The 26,644-nt window shown below is 38.3% G+C and overlaps 1 protein-coding gene and 1 long non-coding RNA gene across 6 annotated transcripts in view; one reads left to right on the forward strand and one right to left on the reverse strand.

The window, feature by feature from the left end:
• Positions 1 to 1,017: 1,017 nt before the first annotated feature.
• Positions 1,018 to 26,644, reverse strand: part of PPP3CC (protein phosphatase 3 catalytic subunit gamma) — a 104,046-nt gene continuing 78,419 nt past the window's right edge. Inside the window, exons 11-16 of one of the 5 annotated variants that reach the window (XM_030312415.1) lie at positions 16,639 to 16,665; positions 15,641 to 15,722; positions 14,924 to 15,021; positions 8,083 to 8,112; positions 6,524 to 6,727; positions 1,018 to 6,104 (exon numbers count right to left, since the gene is read on the reverse strand). In XM_030312415.1, the coding sequence (XP_030168275.1) occupies positions 6,094 to 6,104; positions 6,524 to 6,727; positions 8,083 to 8,112; positions 14,924 to 15,021; positions 15,641 to 15,722; positions 16,639 to 16,665 (452 nt within the window). In that variant the 3' untranslated portion in view covers positions 1,018 to 6,093. Of the gene's footprint in view, positions 6,728 to 8,082; positions 8,113 to 14,923; positions 15,022 to 15,640; positions 15,723 to 16,638; positions 16,666 to 26,644 lie in introns of all 5 variants that reach the window. The other 4 variants (XM_030312414.1, XM_032592844.1, XM_032592843.1 and 1 more) reach the window with 4 other exon arrangements.
• LOC115511917 lies at positions 9,185 to 18,781 on the forward strand. Its single transcript, XR_003968236.1, has 3 exons — positions 9,185 to 9,195; positions 16,145 to 16,149; positions 18,697 to 18,781. It is a non-coding gene; the product is annotated as an uncharacterized LOC115511917 (long non-coding RNA).

Here is a 26,644-nt window from a genome sequence, read left to right on the forward strand (position 1 = left end):
CAAGTAGGGGTTGAGTCTCCATGTAGTGGGAGGTAAACATGAGTTTGCATTTTAGCTCTTAATTTCCAGTATTTTAAATAATTTTTTTCACAACTCTGGAAATAAGGGCAAACACTGCCTCATTTTACTCAACGTTTAGCTTGCGGTATAAGGACATTGCTAAGTCAGGATGCTATTGGGGAATAACGAAGATCCCAAAATGCATACCCAAGTTATTAGAAATCTGGGCTTGTTTTTAGGCCTGTCAACTGCACTGTGGCCCTTGATGTGGCCGTACTTTTGGTAAAACTGCGTTACTTAGGCCTGGCAGGGCCTCGATTTAGACTTTCTGCCTCTACTGCCAGAACTGATAAAACTCCTTCAGATACGTTTTCCTCTGCAAGGGCCCTGGGTGCTTGCCCTACCCTCAATCCTCCATTTATTTTCCCTTCTGAGTCCATAGCACCTCAGGGTAGTTCTACTTTCAAAGGAATCAAAAGGCTGGTCTTACACTTCCTTTTCTTGTTAGTTCAGCTCCACATTCAACGCCTCTCTGGCTCCTTTGACTTTTCCCAAGATGGAACTCATGCCTGTTATTATTAGGATCATATGCAGAGTTATTAAATTACTACAATAAAAAGTATTTTTAATATCTTTTGTAAAGACTACACATTTTCTGGGATGTCTTTCTTCCTTTTCTACAAGTAGTGGCCTCTGCCAGAGAAGCAACAGAAGGAGCTGGAACTTGAATTAGTGGTGGGCAGAGTGCTGGGAAGGAGGCTGGGGCAAGGCAGTGGATTCTGAGTGGGAGAGCACCCTGCAGCCACCAAAGCCTGTCTAAAACTAAAGGAAGGGCTGAAGAGGGTGAAGGAAAGAGGTCTTTTTTTTTATTGTGATGAGATTCCTTTATCAGAGACCAGACCAGACATCAAACACCAGGCCTTCCCTTGACTTCTGGAATTATTTAATGGATAAGAGCCAAATATAAGTGCCTCTAACAGGAAATAAAGGAAATAAAGACACAGGAAGCCAATAAAGTTATCATTTAATTTTAACAGTGCTTTTTTTTTTTAAAGATGACTTCCAATTTACAATAAAATTTGAACAAATTAATTTCTTGATCACAAAAAAGACTTGTTCACTTCTGCCAATAAATAACATTTTCACCATTTTCTTAAACATAACTGAAAGCAAGAAAAAGCAAGTAATCTCTCAGCACAAGCACATAATCTATCATTCAGAAGAGCCTTTAAAAAAATGACCATCACCAGCTACTCTTATGTCTGACCACCTCAGGAAGCGAAACCAGGATCCTTTCTTAGAAAATGCCTGCTGACATTTCTATTAGGAAAAAACAATATTGGTCACAGTGCACTGAGAAAGGAAAAGGTGCTCATGATGGCATCTTCAAAAAGGTTCTCTGACAGACCAAAAAATGTGTCTTTACTGCCGCAAATCAAAATCTGTGGTAGGCCTCCTTATTACATGCACTTCCACTTTAACATGCAAAACAAAACACAACAAGTTATTTGGAGATAGCTACGTCAAGGAAGTGAAGGGAATCTGGGCAAGAACTTACAGGAAGGCAATGTGCATGGCCCTACTTTAGAGCTGCTCGGAGGGATAGTCCACATCCATGTCCTTGCTTCTTGATCTTAAGCCACCTTGACTTGTCATGAGGGTGTAGAAGAGGAGAACATGCATAACCCTGTCTCAGACAAAGGTGTTATTTAGCCAGTCTGGCCGAGGTTGCTGGGACGTGAGGCCAAGGCCTCCCAGGAGGGAACATCCTCTCCAGTATCACCTTTACCTTTGTGACTGCATAGATGAAGGCAGCTAACCCTGGCCCCATTCACTCTGGCTGGCTAGACATAGGCAGGGCAGGTCACAAGTCTCAGAGTAACACAGGTTACCTCTTTCACACCCTGTCAGTGGCACAAAGCTTTACTGTTAACGCAGTTCTCTGTACAACTCAAGAATAACAACCCTGTTTTTCGACTACACAGCTTTCTTCCCCTACATACACATCTGCTCTCTCTTCAGGCTTTCCTATGAGCATTTGATCACAGCAGTGCCGAAGAGGGGCTGTGGCAACACTGCTTTGGAACTACCCTCCAGGTCATCCAGACCCTCCTCCAGCTCTTGCTGGGGGCCCCCAGGCTGCCCTTTACTCCCTCTTATAGCAGACTTCAGGAAAGCTGTGGACCAGGTGCCAGACAAGGTGGTATCTATCCATCATTATAACCACAAATGATTTAGGAAATTGGAGCCTCATGCCCACAACTGGGGCTTTGGGTTCACCTTTCCCCTGAAATCATTTCTGCCTACATATGAAAAACTGAATAATGCTCTAAAAAAAAACTTGGGTTCCACTGTTACTATAACAACTATAATAAATAGTGGGGATTCTAGAATGATATCTTAACAAGTCTTTATGGGTTCAGGAATACTTTTCAATAGAAAAACTGGAGGAAAAAAATTGGTAATACAAAGAAAAACTATAAATTAGTCAACCTGGGGCAAGCTCTTCCTAATTATTTTAACTTAAACGGTTAATTCTCAAGAACTTCAATTTTATATTTATAGATAAAGCATGGTCAAAAATTCTGGAGATCAGCTACAATATGTACATAAAACAAAGGAGGGTGGAGGGAAGTGATTTTAGCCTTGCTCCTTCAGAGAGGCTGGAGAAGACCCGCGAGTAATGACCATGAGCAGTAAGCCCAGCTGTGTGTCATGTAAGCATGGTTTGTAATGTTCTTACAAAGGGCAGCTGCTTCAAACTTTGTTTTAAAATTACTTAGAAGAGCATCTGTGAGACAATGACAAGGCTGAAAGGGCCCCAAAGTTACCTAATTTTAAAAACTCCCACCCTTGCTCCTTAATAATATTAAATAATAATATTCTGTTGACAAAACAAATAAAAGGATTTTTCTTTTCCTATTTTGAACAGTATCAGGAAGTCATACCTAAGTTATTAGGGTAAGAAATCAACTCTTTGTTATTGACAGGAACTTGTTTCATTGAACCGCAACTGTTGTGTAGAAACAGAAAAGGCAATATAAATGTAGATAAAATTTACCAATGTTCCTGGAGGGCCTGATCTTCTATCTCTAGGCAAGAAGCCAGATCAAGCCCATCAGAGAGTGACAAGCAATTTTCACTCTGCTGGTCAATATCTAGTCACAAAAGGCCAGCAGACCAGCAATGTCAGACCCATAACCCACGTGTTGGCCTTGAGGTTTTAAAAGAAACTGAGGCGGCGTTTTAGTATTCCATTAAACACACACACCCCTTGGCTTATGGGGGGGGGGGGTTGCTCTTAAATATTCAGAACACAGAGATTTAAAAAGGATGTATGTTCTAAACTTGTGTTAGATGAGTTTTTAAATTTTTATTTAAAAAAAACGGTCACCTGATCGATTTGAAATTTCATATGATGCAGACGTAAACACAAATGGAAAAACTGGTCCTTGGGAAGTGTCATTTTTAAAATGATATTTCAGTAAAGTATATAAAAGAGTCCTCCAACATGTCTAGGGAACTGATGTAAGAAGTGTTGTTTTTTTCCCCCAGATAAAAGAAGTTGAAGAAAATAAGGTCCCTAAGGACCTTAAAAGTAAAAGAGAACAAGAGAAAAGTATTTTTAGTATCTTTAGAACCCGCAGGGGTATGATTTACTATAATAGAAGAGGCTTTGAAAATGGGAATACTGCAGAGCCCTGACAGCAGTGAAAATGTTTGTTTGAAATGATGGCCTTAGGCAAACCCAGAACAGGCAGCCAGCCATCTTGGGAGCTACTGTTTAGATGAAAACATTCGAAAATATGTTAAAACCCTCCAACGAAGTCTAAAGTGAAGAACAAGTCCTGTTACCACAATATATATATCCATATATATATATACTTCCCCAAGGCACATGCCTTCTAAACCATCTTGAGTCACAGGTGTAAATACATATAAAGTATAGACTGACAGTCTCACTTTCAGAAGCTGTGTGTATTACACAGAGACACGTTTACCACACAACTTTCTCAACTGCTGAAACACACACCCCAGCTTTCTACAGAACATAAGAAATACCTTTATCTTTAGAATTCAACAAAATTTGAATTTTCAAACCTAACTTCCTTGTTGCTTTATTTTCAACTCACTCTGATTTTCTTGAATCATGACTTCTTACCCCTCTGGCTGATCCCTCAACAGCTCCCAGGGTACCTGTAAAATACATCCTCCCCCCCCGCCCCATCTTTTTTTTTTTTTTTCTTTTAAGTATAGTCGATACACGTTACATCTCAGGTGTACAACTCAGTGATTTGTCAAGTTGATACATTATGCTATATTTACCACAACTGTAGCTACCATGTGTCCTGTTACATCGTTATTATAGTATCACTGATGGTATTCTTTATGCTGTGCCTTCTATTCTCATGATTTACTCATTCTATAACTGGAGGCCTGTATCTCCCCCTCACCCATTTCGCACCCCCTCCCCTGCCGTGCCCTCTGGCAACCCTCAGTTTGTTCTCTGTATGTATAGGTCTTTTGCCATCCTCTATCAAGGAAACTTGCTTTACTGTAAAGCTTGTTTTTGAGAAGATAATGAAGACATTTCTAAATAATCATCCTTTTTTACTAGTACAGTATCTTTTACTTGTAAGGATTTGTAGTAACTATTTCACTACTTACTTGCTGACTGAAGCCCTTAAGAGTGGTTTCTACCTGTGGATTATATATGTATAACAATAGCCTCAGCTAGAAGAAAAGGAGAAAGGGGTAAGGGGATTCCCATCCATCAACTGTCATGTGGACTGACCTTCTTATTAGGTGAGATTTCCAAAACAGTGTCCCTTCTAGAGTGGGACTCGGGGAGGGAGGAGTACGAGGCTATGCAGATGATGAATTCCCTCTTTGGTAAAGGAAACTATTCAAGACTTTGTCTCCCTCCTTTCACAGGTTTTACTCACAACCTAGTAAGAGGTCTTTTATCTCCTTCCCCCATATCCTTCCTATCTTTTTTTTATTAACAGAGTAATCCATGCCACCAGATCCCAAGCCCCAACATGCTTTCTCTCTCATAAACTGGGAACTGTTATTAGCAAAAGGTATAGGGAAACATAGATACATGGGCTAAATCCTCATTCTTCTAGTGAAATTGTGGGTTTTTCTTTGAAAAAGGTTTCTGGTGTCCTTTAAGCTTACAACATCAAGTACTACTGTCTGAGATGCTTGCTTCAATGCTGGACTCCTACATGCCAAATGATATTAAGAGCTGTGTAAATATGCACTTTGGTGTAGTATTGCCCAGACACGGACATTCACTGCAAAGCTGACAAATGAGCATTACAACATGGTACCTGTCACCAGGCTAAACCAAAAATGGGAGCCCAAGGATCACCAAAATTTCTTTCACTCACTGGTTGTTGAGAAGACTATTCAAACACTGTATCTGAACACTTGTTTTTGTTGATGGAGATTGACATACAGTTCAACCTAATGAGTGTGTAAGGTGGAGAAACATCCCAGTAACCGATACAGAAAATAGGAAATCCTCACTTGTCCAATGTCCTTTAGCAAGACTCCCAATTCATAAGGGGATCATTCTACCCTAGTCAGTTTCCTTTACCCCAGTTGGTTTTTAAAATGCTGACACAGGAATATAAGGACAATGGGGAGAACAGACGCAATAGCTGATACAATCGCACAGAAGGACACAAATACCTCTTATTTTTGAAAATTCTACGGAGGACATTTATAAAATATTTAGAAATGTAGCTTCCTTTGCAGTTGGGTAAATTGCCTGGGCTTCAGAAATGAAAGCAAAAGGATTTGGGATAAGAAACCTCCAAAATTCTAAGGGAAGTTTAAACCAACCATGCCCATGGTTGGAAGAACAGGTTTTGAATAATTCTAAGAAAATCTCTCATTGCTTTTTATTTTGTCTTACTAGAACATATTAAAAGGAATTAAGTCCAGAAGAAAGTAGGTTATATGGAAAACATTCTCCTTGGCCCTCAAAATCACTGGGTTTGGGTTATTCACTGAGAAGTTTGACTATAATCAAGTTTTCCATAAGAAGAGTAGTTTTAGCCAGTGAAATCCAAGCCATCTTCTTCAACAGTACCCTGTAGAAAGGGAAAAGAAAAAAACCCTCTTATGTTTGAAAAACTATTATTAGTCTGAAATGAAAGCTATCACCTTCCAAAAGAACAGGAGAAAAGGCTGGCTAGTTCAAGTCAGAAGCCCAGTGTGGAGGTTTCCAAGGCCCTTTTATTAGGGGAAGGTCCCCTGTGTAGCACAAGACTTCACATATGTATCAGACAATCAGATCAGTTCCTAAAAATTAGGAAGAAAAGGGAAAAACAAAACAGATGCACTTTTTATATATATTAAACATAAAAACAATTTATAAAATGGTCACCTTTCTTACAGCATAAATGCTAAGTGTATATGAATGCACCTCCAGGTTTAAGTTGTTGAAGTTGTTTTTGTTTTGTTTTCCAATAATAAATAAATAAAATTTGTTCTTAAGTTTTCGATCCACCTGTGCCACAGCAGGGCTCTGTGTCATTGTTGGCTCGTCTCCCCCTGTCGCTCCTGTGCGCAGCGCTGGGCTGTGCCGGCAGTCTCACTGGCCCGTCAGGGTACTGGCTGTCTTTTCGGGGTGGCATCCGTTCGTTAATTCGGTCCAGTCCTCGGGCTTCTTCAAAACTCCGGATCCTGTGCTGAAGCGAAAACCCTCTGATGGCTACAGGAAAACAGGAAAGGGAGGAGCTCAGTTAGACAGCAAAGCAACAAGCTTAAAGCATGCTAGCACACAGCAACCTCCTAGAGAGTACCATACAGGGTTGGAGCAGACGTCTGGTGAAGGTAAATAGGCAATATTTGATCTGAATCAGACTTGTCTGAAGCTACTCCTTCCTTAAGGCTCAGAGGGCAGCTGACACTGTGGAAGTACTTTTCACAGAAGCTCTATGTAATTAATCATGGCAGAAGCATGCCTGACAAATGGCTAAGAGGTTCGTTCCCAACCGTAACACATTTGAGAGTTTCTTATGGGCCTAAAACATGCTGAGTGTCAGAAAAAAAGGCAATGCTAGAATAACAGAACAAGTTAAACAGAGTAGTTAACTTTAGCACAAACACCATATTGGCCACAAAAAAAGTACCAATAAGAGCTCATCTTTTTGTTTAGAAGGACAGCTTTTTGTCTTGCACAACCAGGAGCTGAATGTAAGTTAAAAGCCATCTGAAAAAGAGCTTCTGGAGATCTTTCTAATTGAATTTTTGTATCACCAAGGGAAGGCCTTCCCATTTTCAATCACCTTACTTAACAGAACAATTAAATTTATAACACATGTTTATCAATTTCAATGATTTTCACCATCAGATTCATAGATGATTTGTTACTTGAAACCTGTTTTCTTAGAAACAAAGATAATTTAGCCTGACTGCCTTAGTGCAACCTCAAAAATGAATTAAACTAAATCCCTGTCTACTTTTGACTCTGTTCTTGATGTCCTTTAGAATCATTAGAAAAAGAAGCTGACCTGTTTGAGTCTCTAGTAATCAAATAGAAATCACTTCTACAAGGAGGGGCTACTGGATTAAACCACTTGATCCCTCATGACCACTTGCTTAAGCTTCAGCCATCGCATTAAAATTAATGGAGCCCAAGGGCACCTGGGTGGCTCAGTTGGTTAAGTGTCTGACTCTTGATTTCAGCTCAGGTCGTGATCTCAAGGTTCATGAGATCGAGCCCTGTATCAGGCTCTGTGCTGTCCATGCAGAGCTTACTTGGAATTCTCTCTCTCCTCTTTCTCTGCCCCTTCCCACCTCTCTCAAAAATAAACATTTTACAAAAATAAAAAACAAAAACTGATAGAGCCCAGAGAGGACTTCAGCTGTGGAGAAAGTCATTTAAATTAACACCAATACAGGACACAGAGGAAACACTTTATGAGCATGCCTAGAAATACTTAATTCTTTTCTCACTGTTACAGTTCTGGCGATGCAATAATTGAAGATTTCAAATGTTGACACAGCTCTTTAAAACTAGTAGACAGACACATGATCACATCTAACACAGGAATATGGCCATACCTTCCCGGGCCTCTACCGCTTCTACTGTGGCTGTAAGAGGCAGGAGCAGTGGCATGCAAAAATGAAGACAGAAAAAGAGTGAGTAAACCAACAGCATTGCTGCCAGCACAGACATCCCAGGCTCCCACCTCAGCCTATTCCCATTCATAACAAAAGTCAACTAGAGAAGCGAGGATTGCTGCGAGAAACTAAATTGCGGGGAAATGTGAGGCGGGGAGAGGGTCTATTATTTTTAACATTTCAGGTGGCATGGGAACCTTTTAAACTAATGGCATCCATAGCTAAGACAATGGGTCAGTCAAGCTTACTACAAACAACAAAGAGTTATGTTGCTTTCCTTATTTTAAATAGCCAACTGCTAATTTACGTCTTGACATTCACGTATCAAAATAGCTTGAATCAAATAATTTAACATTACAACTGTTCTTTAGTTTCTAACAGCTCAGATGGTATTAAATGAGCTGTTGCTGGGACCTATTCAAAACAGTTATTTAAAACTACTTCCTGCTCTTAAGTAATTTATGTGGGGTCCAACTGTCCTTTTTAATTACTTAATAAAAAAATGAATGGCCTTTGAATAACAGACTAGCATTTGGAAGGGAAAGGAACGTGGGTTATAAGTGAGCGATTATTTCTTGTCCCAGGGGTGGAGTACTAAGCTGGCAAAGGCATAAAACTACTCAATCCTGGATACAAATTCACCTGCCATCTGGGATTAGAGATACAGCAGAAGCTGACATTTCCAACCCATACAGCTTCCATTTACTGTGCAGGAGGGCAGGCCAATTATTAAGGCCTTCTCCTTCGGTGATGGAAAAGGAAGCAATTTAAAGATTAGTGCCAACAGGTAAGTTTCCTAGTATCATCTTTTTAAAACAGTAAAAACTCGAATATATGAAAAGGTCACAGGTTGTAGCAAGAAAGATCCTACTAGAAGAACCCTCTCAGTTCCTCCAGTACCAATTTTTAAAAAGAAGTCAGGAAAGAATAATGAACAGTAACAGTTTGCTGTCCTGAAGTTTTATGTGTCAATAAGAGAGGAGAAACTGGAAGAACTGACAGTTAACTTCCTATCACAATGTGAAAAATGGAAACTTGGAATCAATTTATCAAGTGCTTAAATATGTCAGCCATTTGTAGGCCTGTGGTAAAGCAATGTCACACCCTCCCTAATCTCCTCAAATAGAATAAACTTTCACAAGAAAACGATAGTGCCTTCAAACAGTATATCACTGGTGCTATTACAAAGCTGACGAACAAAGTGCAGCCTGAAACTGTATACAGATTGTTGTTCTAATTGGAGTTTAAAAGCTATGTGGTAAAATATGTACTAGTATTGCACTCTTTTGGGTCCTCCTAGAACTGCTTTTTGCATTGGGTATTTAGATACCAGCCTGCATTAAAGGACATTATAAGAAATAGTCCCATAAAACTGAGAAACTGGTTTATTTTATTTATTCATATTTATATATATTTTTCTTATTTTATTATATTTATTGAAATTTTATTTCTTTGTTGAAATATCTTTCTCTACTGAAATATAATTCATACACCATAAAATTCACTTGCTTAAAGTGTACAATTTGATATAGAGTTGTACAACCAACAGGACAGTCTGTGGTCAGAACATTTTCATCACCCCAAAAAGAAACCTATTTACCTCCCGCCTCCCTTCCCCTGATCCTAGAGTCAACCAATAATCTACTTTCTGCCTCTACAGATTTGCCTGTTCTGGACATTTCATATAAACGGAATCACACAATATGTGACTTTAGTGACTGGCTTCTTTCATTCAGCCTAATATTTTTAAGGTTTATTTATGTTGAAACCTGCATCAGTATTTCATTCCTTTTTATGACTGAATAGTATTCTATTCTGTGACTATCCACCTCATCAGGTGATGGGCATCTGGGCTGTTTCCGCCTATTGGCTCTAATGAAAAATGCTGCTTTGGGGCACCTGGGTGGCTCAGTCAGTTGAGCATCTGACTTTGGCTCAGGTCACGATCTCATGGTTCATGAGTTCAAGCCCCACATAGGGCTCACTGCTGTCAGTGCGGAGCCTGCTTTGGATTCTGTGTCCCCCTCTCTCTGCCTTTCCCCCGCTTGTACTCTCTCCCAAAAATAAATAAAACATTTTAAAATTAAAAAAAAGAAAAAAATGCTGCTATGAACATTTGTGTACAAGTCTTTGTGTGACTATGTTTTCATTTCTCTGAGGTATTTAACTACAAGTGAAACGGCTGCTCATAAGGTCAACTGTATGTTTAATCATCCAAAGAACTCCCAGATTGGTTTCCAAAGTACCACATCATTTCACATTTCCACCAGCAGCATATGAGGGTCCCAATTTGTCCACATCCTCACCAACACTTGTTATTATTCTACTGGGTGTAGTGGCATCTAATTGTGGTTTTGATTTGTATTTCCTTAATGTCTAATGATGTTGAACAACTTTTCACATGCTTATTGGCCATTTGTATGTCTTTGGAAAAATGTCTACTCAACTTTTTTACCCATTTTTTAATTAAGTTGTCTTTTTTTTTTTTTAGGGTTAATCCTCTCTTTTTTTAAATTTTATTGTTTTAAATTTACATCCAAATTAGTTAGCATATAGTGCAACGATTTCAGGAGTAGATTCCTTAATGCCCCTTACCCATTTAGCCCACCCCCCGCCCACAACCCCCCCAGTAACCCTCTGTTTGTTCTCCATATTTATGAGTCTCTTCTGTTTTGTCCCCCTCCCTGTTTTTATATTATTTTTGTTTCCCTTCCCTTATGTTCATCTGTTTCGTCTCTTAAAGTCCTCATATGAATGAAGTCATATGGTATTTGTCTTTCTCTGACTAATTTCGCTTAGCATAATACCCTCCAGTTCCATCCACGTAGTTGCAAATGGCAAGATTTCCTTCTTTTTGATTGCCGAGTAATACTCCATTGTATATATACACCACATCATCTTTATCCATTCATCCATCGATGGACATTTGGGCTTTTTCTATACTTTGGCTATTGTTGATAGTGCTGCTATAAACATGGGGGTGCATGTGTCCCTTTGAAACAGCACGCCTGTATCCCTTGGATAAATACCTAGTAGTGAATTGTTGGGTCATAGGGTAGTTCTATTTTTAGTTTTTTGAGGAACTTCCATACTGTTTTCCAGAATGGCTGCACCAGCTTGCATTCCCACCAACAATGCCAAAGAGATCCTCTTTCTCTGAATCCTCGCCAACATCTGTTGTTGCCTGAGTTGTCTTTTTATTATTCAATTATAAGAGTTCTTTAAATTCTTTAGATACCAGTCCCTTATCAAATGCATGATTGTTAATATTGTCACTCATTCTATGGCTTGTCTTTTTACTTTCTTGATGATGGCTCAGTTTGCAGCACAAATGTTAATTCTGATGCAGTCCAATTTATACCTAATCTGTTTTTTTATTTTATGGTCTTTGTGAATCTGTTCAGTTCTTGGCACTCCTCTTTATTTTGGTATTAGGAAGCTTGTAGTAAAACTTGTGGCTATTGGCTTGTTTTGTTTTGTTTTCCTTTGTGCTCCAAATTCCCAGCTTCTTTACTTTACTTCCCTGTATTATGTGTGTACTGTAACTTACTCAATTCCCTCGTGGAACAAGGTAAGATGTAAGTGAATGCATGCTATAAGGCCATATGGGATATTGTTGGTTGAAAGGTCTCCAAGTAAAGTTACAGGAACAATAGGGTAGAGGAGAGCGGAGAATGGGTGATGGGCACTGAGGAGGGCACTTGTTGGGATGAGCACTGAGTGTTGGATGCAAGCGATGAATCATGGGAATCTACCCTTAAAACCAGGAGCACACTGTACACACTGCATGTTAGCCAACTTGACAATAAATTATATTAAAAAATAAAATTAAATCACGTAAATAATTTTTTAAAAAGTTACAAGAACAATAAAAGGTCTTTTTTAGCTAATGTTCCAGTTTGCCAATGAACCTACAGAACTGAGACTCTGATGGGAAAATGACAAAATAAGCTCAGTTCCTGTCAATCAGTGAGAGAGATAAGGAAGTCTAAAAAGCTGGCTCCACCTTCAGTTCTGTTCTTACACATTCCTGAAGATGTCTATCAATGAAAAACCTTATGTGATTAAAACACTACTATTCCAATTAGGAATGAAGAAAACAATATACTTGGGACTGAGAACAGAAGGCAGATCAAAGATTATAAACAAACAAATCTCCAAACAACACATCTATAAAATTCTCTTCATTATTCATCTCTGATTTGCTCTTTCAAGGTCCAGATTAAAACAACAACTTTGTGGATCAGCAAGTTTCCAAAACTTTTCAAGAAAGGCTGTAGAAGACACTCCCTTCTTCTTCACCCATGGTGTTTCCAACTAATTCCAACCTACCAAAACTGCTCTCAGTGTAGCTCACATGACTAATTACCAAAGTAACAGTGGGAAGTATTGCCTCACAAGAAACTGTACATTTATTTGAGAGAAAAAATTCAATCTAAAATAGTTCACTGATCCTTTTTATGAAACTAAACAAATTAAGAAAATTAGTTATATACTTCCAAGGAGAAAATGTTTATTTCCTCCTTCTAAATAGCTGAACTCTAACATTCCAGTATTTAATTTGAAAGAGAAGGAGAAAATCAATCCTATAAAAAGAAAGGGGAAAAAGGGGCTTGTTCCTAGTAATCAACATCAATGGACTTTCCACAAAATGGAAAGGATTCCTGTAAGTAATGGGATGACAAGAAAAAAAAAAAAAACTTAAATAGAAACAATTCAATAAAATAAGGGGGCAAAAAGCAGTGAAACTCTAAGTTGCTAATGCTTCGACTCCAGTTTTTGTGCCTAGAATTAATTGTCTTGCTTGACCAGATCTATGTCTATTCTGACAAATATCGATCTTTTCATTCCAGGGTTCCATAAAGCCCTCTCCTTACAAGCCAGCACCCACACACTTTTTAGAACAGACACTCTGTTTGGATAGGTGACATGGCAGTGGAGTAGAACATGGCTTGTAGGTAGAGGCAAACTCCCTCTCTGAGACATTCTAACACCCAAAATTAAGGTATAAAATATACATTAGGTGAGGCATATCATGTGCACGAATCTGAAGTGCACAGCTCTATACGTTTTTATGTATGAATACACTTGTGTAACTACTACCCAGAGAGTGATACAGAACACCCCCACTACTCCAGAAGTCCCTTCTGCTCCTTCGGGGTCAATTAGTCTCCCACCAGAGGAAGTGCCATTCTATTCCGACTTCTATTACCATTTGGCTAGTTTGCCTATTCTTGAACATTCTGTAAACCATACAGTCTGTGCCATTTTGTGCCTAGCTTTTTGAGTTTACCATAATGTCTGTGAGGTTCAACCCTGTTTTTGCATGTATTCGTAATGTGATTTTTCATTGCTGTGTAGTATTCCATTGTATAAATAGAACACATTTATCTATTCTACTATTGCTGAACATTTGGGTTGTTTCCCGTTTGGGGCTATTATGAATAAAGCCACAGTGAACATTCTTATGCCTATCCTTTGGAGGGCATACGCGCTGATTCTCTTCAATATATACCAGGTCTTATTGCTGGGTTGCAGGGTAAGACATGTTTTTGCTTTACTGCCCAACAGTTTTCCAAAGTGGCTGAACCAATTTCCAAGTACACCAACAATGTATCTAGTTCTCTTGTCCATAAATTCACCAACACTTGGTGTTATTAGACTTTTAATTTTAGCCATTCTGGTGAATATGTAGTGGCATCTCACTGCGATTTTAATATCTATTTCCCAGATAACTTTATTAAGCATCTTTTCATATGCTCATTGGCCATTTTGATACCCTCTTTTGTGAAGTGCCTGTTAATATCTTTTGACATTAAAAACATTAGTTGTGTGGGCCGCCTGGGTGGCTCAGTCAGTTAAGCGTCTGACTTCGGCTCAGGTCATGATCTCACGGTTTGTGAGTTCAAGCCCCATGTCAAGCTCTGTGCTCAAGCCTGGAGCCTGCTTTGAATTCTGTGTTTCCCTCTCTCTCTGCCCCTCACCCGCTTGTACTCTGCCTCTCTTGTTCTCTCTCAAAAATAAACATTAAAAAAAATTACAGGGGCGCCTGGGTGGGTCAGTCGGTTAAGCGGCCGACTTCGGCTCAGGTCATGATCTCGCGGTCCGTGAGTTCGAGCCCCGCGTAGGGCTCTGTGCTGACAGCTCAGAGCCTGGAGCCTGTCTCAGATTCTGTGTCTCCCTCTCTCTGACCCTCCCCTGTTCATGCTCTGTCTCTCTGTGTCTCAAAAATAAATAAACGTTAAAAAAATTTTTTTTTAATTAAAAAAAATTACAAAACAAAACATTAGTTGTGTTTTTCTTATTGAGTTTGTAGTTCTTTATATATTCTGAATTCAAGCCCTTTGTCAGACATACATATTGCAAAAAATCTTTTCTCAGTTAATGGCTTGCCTTTTCCCTTTCTTAATCATATATTTTTGTAAATAGAAATTCTTAAGTTTTTTTTTTTTAGAAATTCTTAGTTTTATGGAATTTAGTTGATTTTTTTTCTTTTAAGGTTAGCACTTTTTGTGTCCTATGTAAGGACTTTTTATCTACCCCAATACTCTCTGTCCTTTCTTCCGGGAGTTTTATTGTTTTTATCTTTTATATTTAAGTTATAATTCATTTTGAATTAATTTTCATATGTAAAGAGAAGAGTCAAGATTCACTTTTCCCCCAAATGGATGTCCAATTGCTCCAGTATCATTTCTTCAAAGAAGCCCTAATTTTAGATTTTATGTTGACTGCTGGGTAATGGGAGCACATCTTCCATGAAAGCAGTATTTCTCAGACTCACCTGTCTCAATAGTCTGCTTTCCTCCTGAGAGGACACCTAGAGGGAGTGTCCCTGTAGGCGTCAGGCCCTTGAGAGTCAGCACACTCTCACTCTCTTCCCTGCAAAGGAAGGTGAAAGTCCTGCATTAACGCCAGGGTGTCCACCACTCGGCAGTTCAAAGATACTAGAAGGAAGTTAAGAAAGGATGCACAGAGATGGAGGACAGGTTCTCCTTCTTCCTACCCCTTCCCTGACCCAAAGAAACAGATGTTTTATGAAAATATTCCAATTTTAAACCACCAGCCAGTTCTTGCTTCTCAATTAAAGGTACTTAATAGGCAGCCGCTGTTCTAATGTTTCCCATATATCATACCATTTAATCCTCCTAATAACCGTATAAGGCAGGTCTTGTTATTGTCACTCTATTACAGACAAGGAAACTGAGGCTCCAAACCATTCAGCTAAGAAGAGGTAGAGCCAGGATGTGAACAGGCAATCTGGATCCAAGAATTCACACTAAATCACTCCATTCACTATACCTAAGCTTGTACCAAATGAATGTTTGCCAAAACATTTCTAGTCACTTTAATAGATAGGTCAGATTCAATCTGCACTCCGCTTTGAAGACCTATCCAATCGTACTACACTTTAATTCTAAAAAAAACTGTTCTAAAATCAACTTCTAATTGTCTCTCAAAATACTTTTATCCCATACTGTAATGACAGATTTATCCTCACCGCAGAATTGAAAAGACCCGTGCCATCTTCCCAATGGCTCTGATTTTATTCTTGATGATCTCCTTTCGAACTGTAGTGCCTCCTTAAAGAATACAAAGAATAAGTGAGTTAAAAGAGTGTGTTAACAAGGTTAGTTTTAAAATATGCAGGATGAAGTATCTTTCTAACTTCAAGAAATTATTGTTTTAAAAAAAGAAATCAAGGCCTAAGTTTGTTTAAACAAACAAAAATCCCAGGAAGTTCTAAGGAGCAAGAGAGAAAACAACCCAGAAGAAGGGGGGAAAAAAAGATGGAAGTAAAAATGGAAGGGTCACAACAAAGACAGACTGGATGGATCTATGAAAGGTAGGAACTTATTTGTGGTTCTGAAATGTAGAACACAGCAAAGAATGAAATATACACATAAACAAAGACAGTTGCTACAGCAAAGATCTCTTTTGCAAATGCTGTGGGCCACCTTAGGATGCAGGGTTTGGCCTGCCAAATGGCATGTGATGATTCAAGCAGTTGTCTTCTGCATATATACAGCTAGCTCTCCTGAACTTAGTGAGGGCTACTTTCATTCTATAATCCTCACTTACTCACAGACTGGTGAGTTATTGCCTACCATAGACAACTGTGTGGTACAAATCATGATGATGGGTAAGGTCTTTATAAAGCAACATCAAAAAAAGTTACCACAACATTTTATGGCCTTTTCCCATCTATGATTCAGGAAACAGCTCACGTATGAGAAGCCAAGGTCCAGGCATGCACCAGGTGACCACATTCAAAAGTCAGAAAGAGAAACATGGTCTCTCCTTCCTCACCCCTCCAGCTCTCAATATCCTGCAGAATTATATGGCAGGTCCAGAGAAAACACTCACATTAAAACAGAAAGGGAGGATGGAGAGCCTGTCTGAAATTACTCAACTACAACTAAAAAGATCCAATAAAATTAATAGACTGTGTGTGACAGACAGCGAGTAGTAAGCTCTTAGCACATTTTAGTCGGATACCTTTCCGATAGCTTGAAATGTAGTGATCTTCAGGGAGAAGAGACACCAAGAAACAAGGAGATGAAGATAGAAATATGAGAAGAGAAATTTAAGTTTACATGGAAGAAAGAAAAAAAATCAAGGTGAAATGCAATGAGAGAAGCAGGCTACTATCTTTATCAGCTCAGAAGAGACATCCTTGGTATCATGATAGAACATTAAATTACAAATTTCTTGTCAGCAGTTTTCCATTTCTTAAAGTTTATAGTTTTACATTATTTCACATCTGTTTTTATCGAACATATCCCATCTCCACAAATCATGAAAATAAAATTAGACAAAGAAAAAGATATTACTTAAGAAACAAAACGATGCTGAAAACAAGGAACAAAAAACAAAGGACAGAATGAACAGCCTACAAATCTCGTAATAAGAGCAATATGTTTTTGTTTAATGGATTCACTATCTTCCTATACCTTTTTGGAGATATTATAGGTTTTCCTTTTTTAAGTTTTATATTTTCTTGAGAATCTCAAGTTCATTCACATTGTTTTTTGCTGTTTGTATTGTTGTTTGACTGACTCCAAGACTTTCCTGAGGTGGATGGTAATGCTTGGTGTCGGCTCCTGATTAGGAATGAGGGCCTAAAAGGCTCTCAGAGTTGCCAGGTAGACTGCAGACTTGGAGCTTTACAGGTTGTGATCAGGGTGAACTTTTGTTAGGGAATTCTCTTTATCAGTATTGAGGATGCACATGGCTGCTTAATTCACTGGTTTGGGGCCAGGTAATGATGCCCTCAGCTGTATTCCTAGCCCAGAAATTCTTTGGTTACACTTTTTTTTAGAGATTTGCCTCCAGACCTGGAGGAGAGGCAACTGCCCAGTGGCAAATAGGATTTTAACTGCCTTTGAAACAGCTTCCACCTAGTTTTTTTTTTTTTTTTTTTTTTTTAGCTCAGTGCCCATCCCCTTACTCTCCCTAACCCAGTCCCCAATTCTAGAAACTGGTACTACCAATTCCTTTGCTTTTTGAGGATTCTGTGCTATAATTCAGCATTCCACATTACTTCAGCTTTCTTGAATTAGCTAAGTGAGGAACACAAATTATTCATGTTTCCCAGCTTCTAGAAGTTCCTATAAAAATCTCCACATTTTTCTAGGTTTATCACTTTTTTATTGTGAGGTATGATAAACATACAGAAAAGTGCACAAAACAAATGTAAAATGTCTCTCTCTTCCCAAAGAAAATCACTCTCTTGACCTTTATTGAAATCACTTTCTTGCTGTTCTTTATAGTTTTACCATGTAAGCGTGTGGGTATCCACAAACACTATGGTTTTCATTGTGTTTTAACTTTCTGTATTTAGAACAATCTGTGTCTGGCTTCTTTTGTATTTCTGTGTCTGGCTTCTTTTGCTCAACATTATGTTTGTAAGACTGATCCATGTTTTGCCCATTGTAGTTCACGGTCATTATTGTATACAATTCCACCATATGAATATGCCACAATTTTCCTTTTTACCATCAGTGGTTATTTGGTCTAATTCCAATTTTTGGCTATTGTGAATTCAACTGCTATGAATATTCCTATGCGTTTCTCTTTACTGCTATTTCTGTTAAGTACATTCCTAGAATTAGAACGATCAGTTACAGGGTATGTATATGTTCAACTTTGGATAAGTTAGATATTATCTACTAAAGTGGACGTATGAAGTTATATTTCAGTGTATGAGCATTCCCGCTGCTACACGTCCAGGCCAGCACTTGGTGTCATCTTTAATTCATCTTTAATTTTAGCCAATCTGGTGGATGTATAGAATCAGCCAGTGTGGTTTTAATTTGAATTTTCACAATCACTAATGTGGATGGATATCTTTTTATATCTTCACAGACCATTTTGATATTCTCTTTTGTGAAGTACTTATTCAAGTCTCGTCTAACTGACCTGGAGTTCTTCATATATTCTTCAAGTGAGCTCTTTGTTGACTGTGTTGCAAATACCCTCTCCCACTCTGTACCTTGACTTTTCACACTCTTAAAAGGGTCTTTTGATAAATATAAATTCTTACTTTTAATGTAGTCCATATGGTAAGTGTTTGCTGTGACCTGTATTTAAGAAATTGTCCTCTTCCCGCAAGGTCATGAAGATATTTTGTATTATAAATACTAGAGGCTTTATTTTTTTGCCTTTCATATATGAATTATTAAAAAAAATTTTTTTATGTTCATTTATTTTTGACAGAGAGACAGAGCATGAGTGGGGGAGAGGTAGACAGAGAGGGAGACACAGAATCTGAAACAGGCTCCAGGCTCTGACCTGTCAGCACAGAGCCCGATGCGGGGCTCGAACTCAGACTGCGAGATCATGACCTGCACTGAAGTCGGATGCTCAACCGACTGAGCCACCCAGGTGCCCCTCATATATGAATGTATTAATCCGTCTGGAATTTATTTTGTGTTTGAAATATGATATGGGTCAGGTTTAATTTTTTTCTCAGATATCCCCAAAACGCTTATTAAAAATACCATCATGGGGCGCCTGGGTGGTGCAGTCGGTTAAGCGTCCGACTTCAGCCAGGTCACGATCTCGCGCTCCGTGAGTTCGAGCCCCGCGTCAGACTCTGGGCTGATGGCTCAGAGCCTGGAGCCTGTTTCCGATTCTGTGTCTCCCTCTCTCTCTGCCCCTCCCCCGTTCATGCTCTGTCTCTCTCTGTCCCAAAAATAAATAAACGTTGAAAAAAAAATTAAAAAAAAATTTAAAAAAAAATACCATCATTTCCCCACTACTCTGCAGGACCACCTCTGGTGTAAATCAAGTGTCCACAAATGCTGTGATGTTTCTGGATTCTCTACTCTGTTTCAGTGCTCATCTGTCCTTGCACTAATAATCCTAAATGCTCTAGCTTTGCAGTAAACCTTGATCTTCTTCAAGACTTAAACTATTTCCACACTAATTTTAGAACCTATCCTCAGCATTTTCATACAAATTTTAGAATCTATCCTCAGTATTTCCATATAAATTTTACAGTCAAATGGTCTGTTAATAGTTGACTTTGTACTGAATCCACAGATCAATTTGGGAATAACATATCTTTACAATATTGAGTTTTCCAAAACTCAATGTACATTTTATTTTTTTCCATTTATTTAGATCTCCTTTAATTTCTCTAATAATGTTTTATAGTTTGTTGCTTAGAGGTATCACACACCACTTGTCAGATTTATTGTTAGGGAGAATACTGTAAATGGCACCTTTAAAATTTCATTTTGCTTGTTGCTGGTAATAGAAACACAAATGATTTTTGCTTATTAACTTTGTATCCAGCAGCTACATGCCCTTGTTGATTTTAACAATCTATAAATTCCTTTGAATTTTCTCTACACACAGTCAAATCACCTATAAATAATGATAGCTTTGTTTCTCTCTTTCTAATCTTTATACCCTATGTTGCTTTTTCTTGCCTTATGATACTGGGTATAACTTTTTTTTTTTTTTTTAATTTTTTTTTTCAACGTTTATTTATTTTTGGGACAGAGAGAGACAGAGCATGAACGGGGGAGGGGCAGAGAGAGAAGGAGACACAGAATCGGAAACAGGCTCCAGGCTCTGAGCCATCAGCCCAGAGCCTGACGCGGGGCTCGAACTCACAGACCGCGAGATCGTGACCTGGCTGAAGTCGGACGCTTAACCGACTGCGCCACCCAGGCGCCCCAACTTTTTTTTTTTTTTTAACGTTTATTTATTTTTGAGACAGAGAGAGACAGGGCATGAATGGGGGAGGGTCAGAGAGAGAGGGAGACACAGAATCCGAAACAGGCTCCAGACTCTGAGCTGTCCGCACAGAGCCTGACGCGGGGCTCGAACTCGCGGACCGCGAGATCATGACCTGAGCTGAAGTTGGATGCTCAACCGCCTGAGCCACCCAGGCGCCCCTACTGGGTATAACTTCTAATGCGGTATTATATGGAGGTATTAATAACTGACATCCTTACCTGTTCCCAATCACTAAGGAGAACTTTCAACATCTTGCCATATGATGTTTGCAATAGGCTTTTATAAATATGTTAAAGAATTCCTCTCCAAGCCTAGATTAATGGATCTATTGCAAAAGAAGGATGAATCTTACCTAAAGCTATCTCTACATCTATGGTTTTTAATGCAGTGAATTATACTGTTTTTTAAATAAAATTTTTATTTTAGAATAGTTTTAGACATTCAGCAAAGTAGTGAAGACTCTATGGAGTTCACATATACCCTTCTCGCAATTTCCACTAGTATTAAGATTTTACATTAGTAATACTGATTAAATTTTTAATGTTAAATCTTCCAACTTGGTTGGGAGGCAGAATTCTTTTATGTATACTGCTAGTTTCAATTTGATGATGTTTTGTTTAGGATTAATGTCCTTTCACATTTTAGGATCATAGTTATACTAACCTCACTAAATTATAGGGGAGCATTTCTTCTTTTTATTTTCAGGAAGAATTTGTTTAAGATTGGTGTTGTTTCTTTCTTAAATGTTTGGTAAATCTGTTGGTGAAGTTATCTTCACCTGGAATTTTCTTCATAAAATTTTTTTTAAATTATAGATCCTGTTTCTTGGTAGGACTGTAATTATTAAGATTTTCTATATGGTGTCAGTTTGGGTAAGTTACGTTTTTCAGGAATCTGTCCATTTCACCTAAGTTTTAAAATTCACTGGTACAAATTTATTCTCATTATTTTTTTTTAAATGTTTATTTATTTTTGATGGGGGGATGGCACAGAGAGAGAGGGAGACACAGAATCTAAAACAGGCTCTAGGCTCTGAGCTGTCAGCGCAGACCCTGACAAGGAGCTCAAACCTATGAACTGGGAGATCATGACCTGAGCCGAAGTCAGATGCCTAACCCACTGAGCCATCCAGGCACCCCTATTCTCATTATTTTCTTAATGTCTATAGGGTCTGATGTCTCCATTTTATTTACTTGGTAAGTCTTACCAGGGATTTATCAATTTTATTAAGTCTCTTTTAAGAGCACAATTTGGTTATTACTGCTTTTCTGTATCTTTTTCCCTATTTTGTAACAATATTCTTTTTATTTCGTGACATCTATTTTCTTTAGGTGTAAAGTGCTATCTACCCTTTGTCAACTTTTTGAGATAGATGCTGACTTTCTGCCTTTCTCCTTTTCCAAATATGTATTTAAAGCTATAAATTTTCCTCTAAGCATGGCTTTAGATACACCCAATTTTTGTTCCCCCCCCAAGTTTAAATCGGTTTGAGTTTAAGCACTGATTTTATACTGCAAATGTAGTATAAGATGAACTAAATTTACAACTTAATTTGTTCGTGGAAGATGCCTTAAAAAAACATTGCAACTAAGACATATGCAAGATTTTATATGCATTTTGGAAGAACTCACACCGAAGCAGCTGATTAGTCATTAAGCTTGACCACTTTCACATCTTTTGGTCAGTTCTCCACAGTCATGACAGAGGAGAGTCACTCGGACCTTGCTGCACACACTGAACCATTCTGGGTGATGATTCATCTTTTCTGCTTCAAGGGCAACTCAGGACATGAAGCCAAATGCCTGATTAAAATTTTTGAAGGAGGGGCATCTGGGTGGCTCAGTCAGTTAAGCGTCCAACTCTTGATTTTGGCTCAGGTCATGATTCCATGGTTCTTGAATTTGAGCCCCGTGTGGGACTCTCTCTGTTAGAGGTGTGGAGCCTACTTGGGATTCTCTGTCTTCCTCTCTCTGCTCCTCCCCCTCACACATGCTCTCTTTAAACAAACAAACAAACAAACAAACTTAAAAATAAAAATTTTAAACAATTCTTTGTAGATGGCATCTCTTTCACTTAATTCTGACCATCCTGTTACTTTAAGGTCAAGTATAACTTACTTCCTCTCTTCTGCTGTCAACCAGTTAGCATCTGCTGACATGGCCACAAGGTTTAGGCTCCAGCCCCAGACCCAGGCCTGCCTGGTGTGCTGCCTGTCCTCAAGTTTTAATATGTACTACTTTTCATAGTCATTCAGCTCAAAATACTTTCAAATTTTCAACGTCATCTGCTATTTGATTCATTGGTTATCAAGTGTGTTTGTGTGTGTGTGTGTGTGTGTGTGTATACTTAAAAAATTTTTTTCCCAATGTTTATTTATTTTTGAGAGACAGAGAGAGACAGAGCACAAGCAGGGGAGGGGGAGAGAGAGAGGGAGACACAGAATCCAAAGCAGGTTCCAGGCTCTGCACTGTCACCACAGAGCCCAACATGGGGCTCAAACTCACAAGCCATGAGATCAAGACCTGAGCCAAAGTTGGACGCTTAACTGACTGAGCCACCCAGGTGCCCCGTATACATTTTTTTTTTTTTTTTAAAGTAAGCTCTAGGCCCAACATGAGGCTTGAACTCATGATGCTGAGATCAAGAGTCGCATGTTCTATCAACTGAGCCAGCCAGGAGCCCCTATCATGTATATTCTTAAATCTCCCAATATTATGAGGGTGTTCTAGATTATCTTTTTGTTACTGATTTATATATTAACTGCATGTGGTCAAAGAACATAGTCATTATGATTTTAATCCTTTGACGTCTGAAACTTGCTTTTAGCTCTGTAAATTTTTGTAAGTGTTATATGTGTTTGAAAAGAAGGTGTATTCAGCACCTGTTGGATGCAGTGTTCTTTATATGTAGGTCAAGTTCACTAATTACATTGTTCTAATTTTCTACGATCTTCCTAATTTTGTCTGTCTGCTTATTCCATCAATTACTGAGAGGTATGTGTTAAATTCTCCTACTACCCATTGTGAATATTTTTATTTCTCATTATACTTCTGTTATTTTTCATTTTATATATTATGAAGCTGTATTATTTAATTGCATATACATTTAAAATTGTTACATCTTATTTTTTAGATTCTACTTCATGTAATATTACTCTATCTGTAACAACTTTTCTTTGGTTAGTACTTGCATGATATTATTTATTCTTCTCCTTTTACTTATAAACTTTCTGTATCCTTATGCTGTGAACTTGTCTCTTATAAAACATAAAGTCTGGGGTGCCTGTGTGGCTCAGTCAGTTAAGTGTCCAACTCGTGATTTCAGCTCAGGTCATGATTTCATGGTCATGGGATCAAGCCCCTCAGTGGGATTCTCCTGGGATTCTCTCTCCCCCTCTCTCTCTGTCCCTCCCCTGCTCGAGCACATGCCCTCTCTCTCAAAATAAATAAATAAAGTTAAAAAACAAACAAAATTTAAAAAAATCCTACTTGATAATTTGTCTTTTATCCATTTACATTTAATAAAATTTCTGAAACATTTACCATGATAATTTATTCTATTTATCTTACTGTTATATGTACCTTTCCTCCTTTCTTGCATTCTTCTGGATTATTTTCCTATCGTTCCACTTTTTCTAAAACTTGAAAGTTATATACTTTTTTTTTCTAATGTTTATTTTTGAGAAAAAGAGAGAAAGTGGGGGAGGAGCAGAGAGAGAGGGAGACAGACCATCTGAAGCAGGCTCCAGGCTCTGAGCTGTCAGCACAGAGACTGACGTGGGACTTGAACTCACAAACTGCAAGATCATGACCTGAGCCGAAGTCAGATGCTTAACCAGCTGAGCCATCCAGGTGCCCCTTGAAAGTTACATACTTAAAAAAACTCTCTTTTCTTGAAAGTTACTCTAAATTGTAACACCCATTTCTTACCAAAGTATGACGTGTTTTGTTTTGTTTTGTTTTAGAAGTTTATTTATTTATTTACTTGGTAATCTCTACACCGAACTTGGGGCTTGAATTTAACAACCCCAAGTTTTTTTGTCATCCAAAGTACTTTTACTATGATGTGTTTAAGATGTTATTATTATTTTTTAAATTCATTCTGCTTTGGTTTACAGAGCTTCTTCGACCTGCAGCTTAATGTCTTGACAAATTTAGAAAATTTTTATCCATTCTCTCTTCAAATAGTGATTCTGTCCTTGACTCTATCTCTTCTTTGGGACTCTAAACACACAGATGATATGCCTGTTCACTGTATCCTCTGTCTCTTAGGCTTTCTTTTTGGTATTTTATTTTTTCTTTTCATGATTCATTCATTCTAGATTGTTTTTTTCTGACCTCTTACCTAGTTCATTTATTCTCAGTTTAAGCTTTATTGAATCTGTTAATTCATCTGTCCAGAGTTTTAAATTTTATTTTACTTTTCCTTCCTAGCATTTTCTTTTGGTACTTTATCAACTCTGCTACATCTCCTTTTATAATTCACAATTCTTTGCCAAAATTTTCAGCCTAGTTTTTTTTTTTTTAAGTTTATTTACTTATTTTGAGAGAGAAAGAAAGCACAGGTTGAGGAGGGGCAGAGAGAGAGAGAGAGAGAGGGAGACAGGGAGGCGGGGGGGGGGGGGAGAGAGAGAAAGACAGAAAGACAGAGAGAGAGAGAGAGAGAGAGAGAGAGAGAGAGAGAGAGAGAATCCCAACTAAGCTCTGCACTGTCAGTGCAGAGCCTGATGCAGGGGTCAAAATCACAAACTGTGAGATTGTGACCTGAGCTGAAGTCTGATGCTTGACCAGGTGCCCCTTCAACCTAGTTTTTTATGATCTTGAACACAGTAATCATTGTTTTGGTTTTGTTTTTAGCACAGTTATTTTATTTTAAATGTTTTTTTATTTTATTTACTTTTGAAAGAGAGAGAGCGAGCAAGCAGGAGAGGTGCAGGGGGTTTGGGGACAGAGGATCCAAAGCAGGCTTCTCACTGACAGCAGACAGCCCAATGTGGGACTTGAACCCAAGAACCATGAGATCATGACCTGAGCCTAAGTCGGACACTCAACCGATAGAGCCACCCAGGAGCCCCTAGCATAGCTATTTTAAAGTTCAGTCTGATAAAGCCAATGTCTGGAGGATCTGGCATCTGTTTTTATTTTTTGCTGTTTCTGCTGGTTCTCATTCATGTTGTTCTATCTCCTCATATGCCTAGTTATTTTGGTTGTGAGCCACGTATTATATTTGAAAGGCTATTTGTAGGAATTTAAGGCCCTACATGATGTTATCTTAGCCTAGAGAGGTTTGCTTTTGCCAGGCGCCTGGTGCTACTTTATTTAAATTTCATGGATTGAAATGATTTGAGGGTAAGCTGTAGTCCCTTTGAGGGCTGTTCTATTTCCAGTTCACCCTTACCTTTACTTACATGGATGCGACCTTCTGGGATCCCAAACCAATGAGGAGAAACTTACCAGCACTCACATCATCCTTAGCAAGCCATGAGCCCTAACTTTTTAGCTTCTATCAAGAGGGCTGCTCAACCTCTTACCCTCTCTTTTGAAATTCATTAATATCTCCAGGAGACAAATAGTCCCAAATGTTGGTTTTACCTCTCTGGATTTATGCCTTTTTCCAGATCTCAACTTGGTAATTGTTTTACTTTGTTAGCTTTCTGAATGCCTTTAAAGCAAATTTTACAATCCTGTGTGTAGCTTTTGCAGTGATCTTAAGTCAGGGTTGATTTACACTATCTAGTCTGATATTACTAAAGTGGAAATCCTTAATTTATATCACTTAAATAAAACCAAAATTGCACTGTGGTTTTAGTGTGGTTTCAGGAAGGAATGGAATTAGAGGTGTGTTCAATTCACCATTATAACCTAGATGGTTATTCTTTGTTTCCTTTCAGAAAAAAAATTAGAAAGCATGTATCAGCTGATATCTTTACACCCTGTAAAAAATGAGAATGACAGGATTCTGTTGATTCACTTTTGCACTTAACAGAATATCTAATAAATTTTCCATATTAGCACTGATAGCCTTACTCCATTCTTTTTTTAATAGTTGCCCTTCATATCACTGAATCTAACTCAACAAATATTTACTTTACCATGCTCACTGCACCACACTTGGCTTTAGGGCTATACTGGTAAGCCCTAAAACCAAAAACCAATTGTGTCCCAGCATTCAGGGAATTGACAGTTGAGTGGGAGTAAAATATATTAATCTTACAATAATATAAATAAATGCAAAATTACAACTCTATCAAATG

This window comes from Lynx canadensis, chromosome B1, assembly GCF_007474595.2.
Source record: "Lynx canadensis isolate LIC74 chromosome B1, mLynCan4.pri.v2, whole genome shotgun sequence".
NCBI lineage: Eukaryota > Metazoa > Chordata > Mammalia > Carnivora > Felidae > Lynx > Lynx canadensis.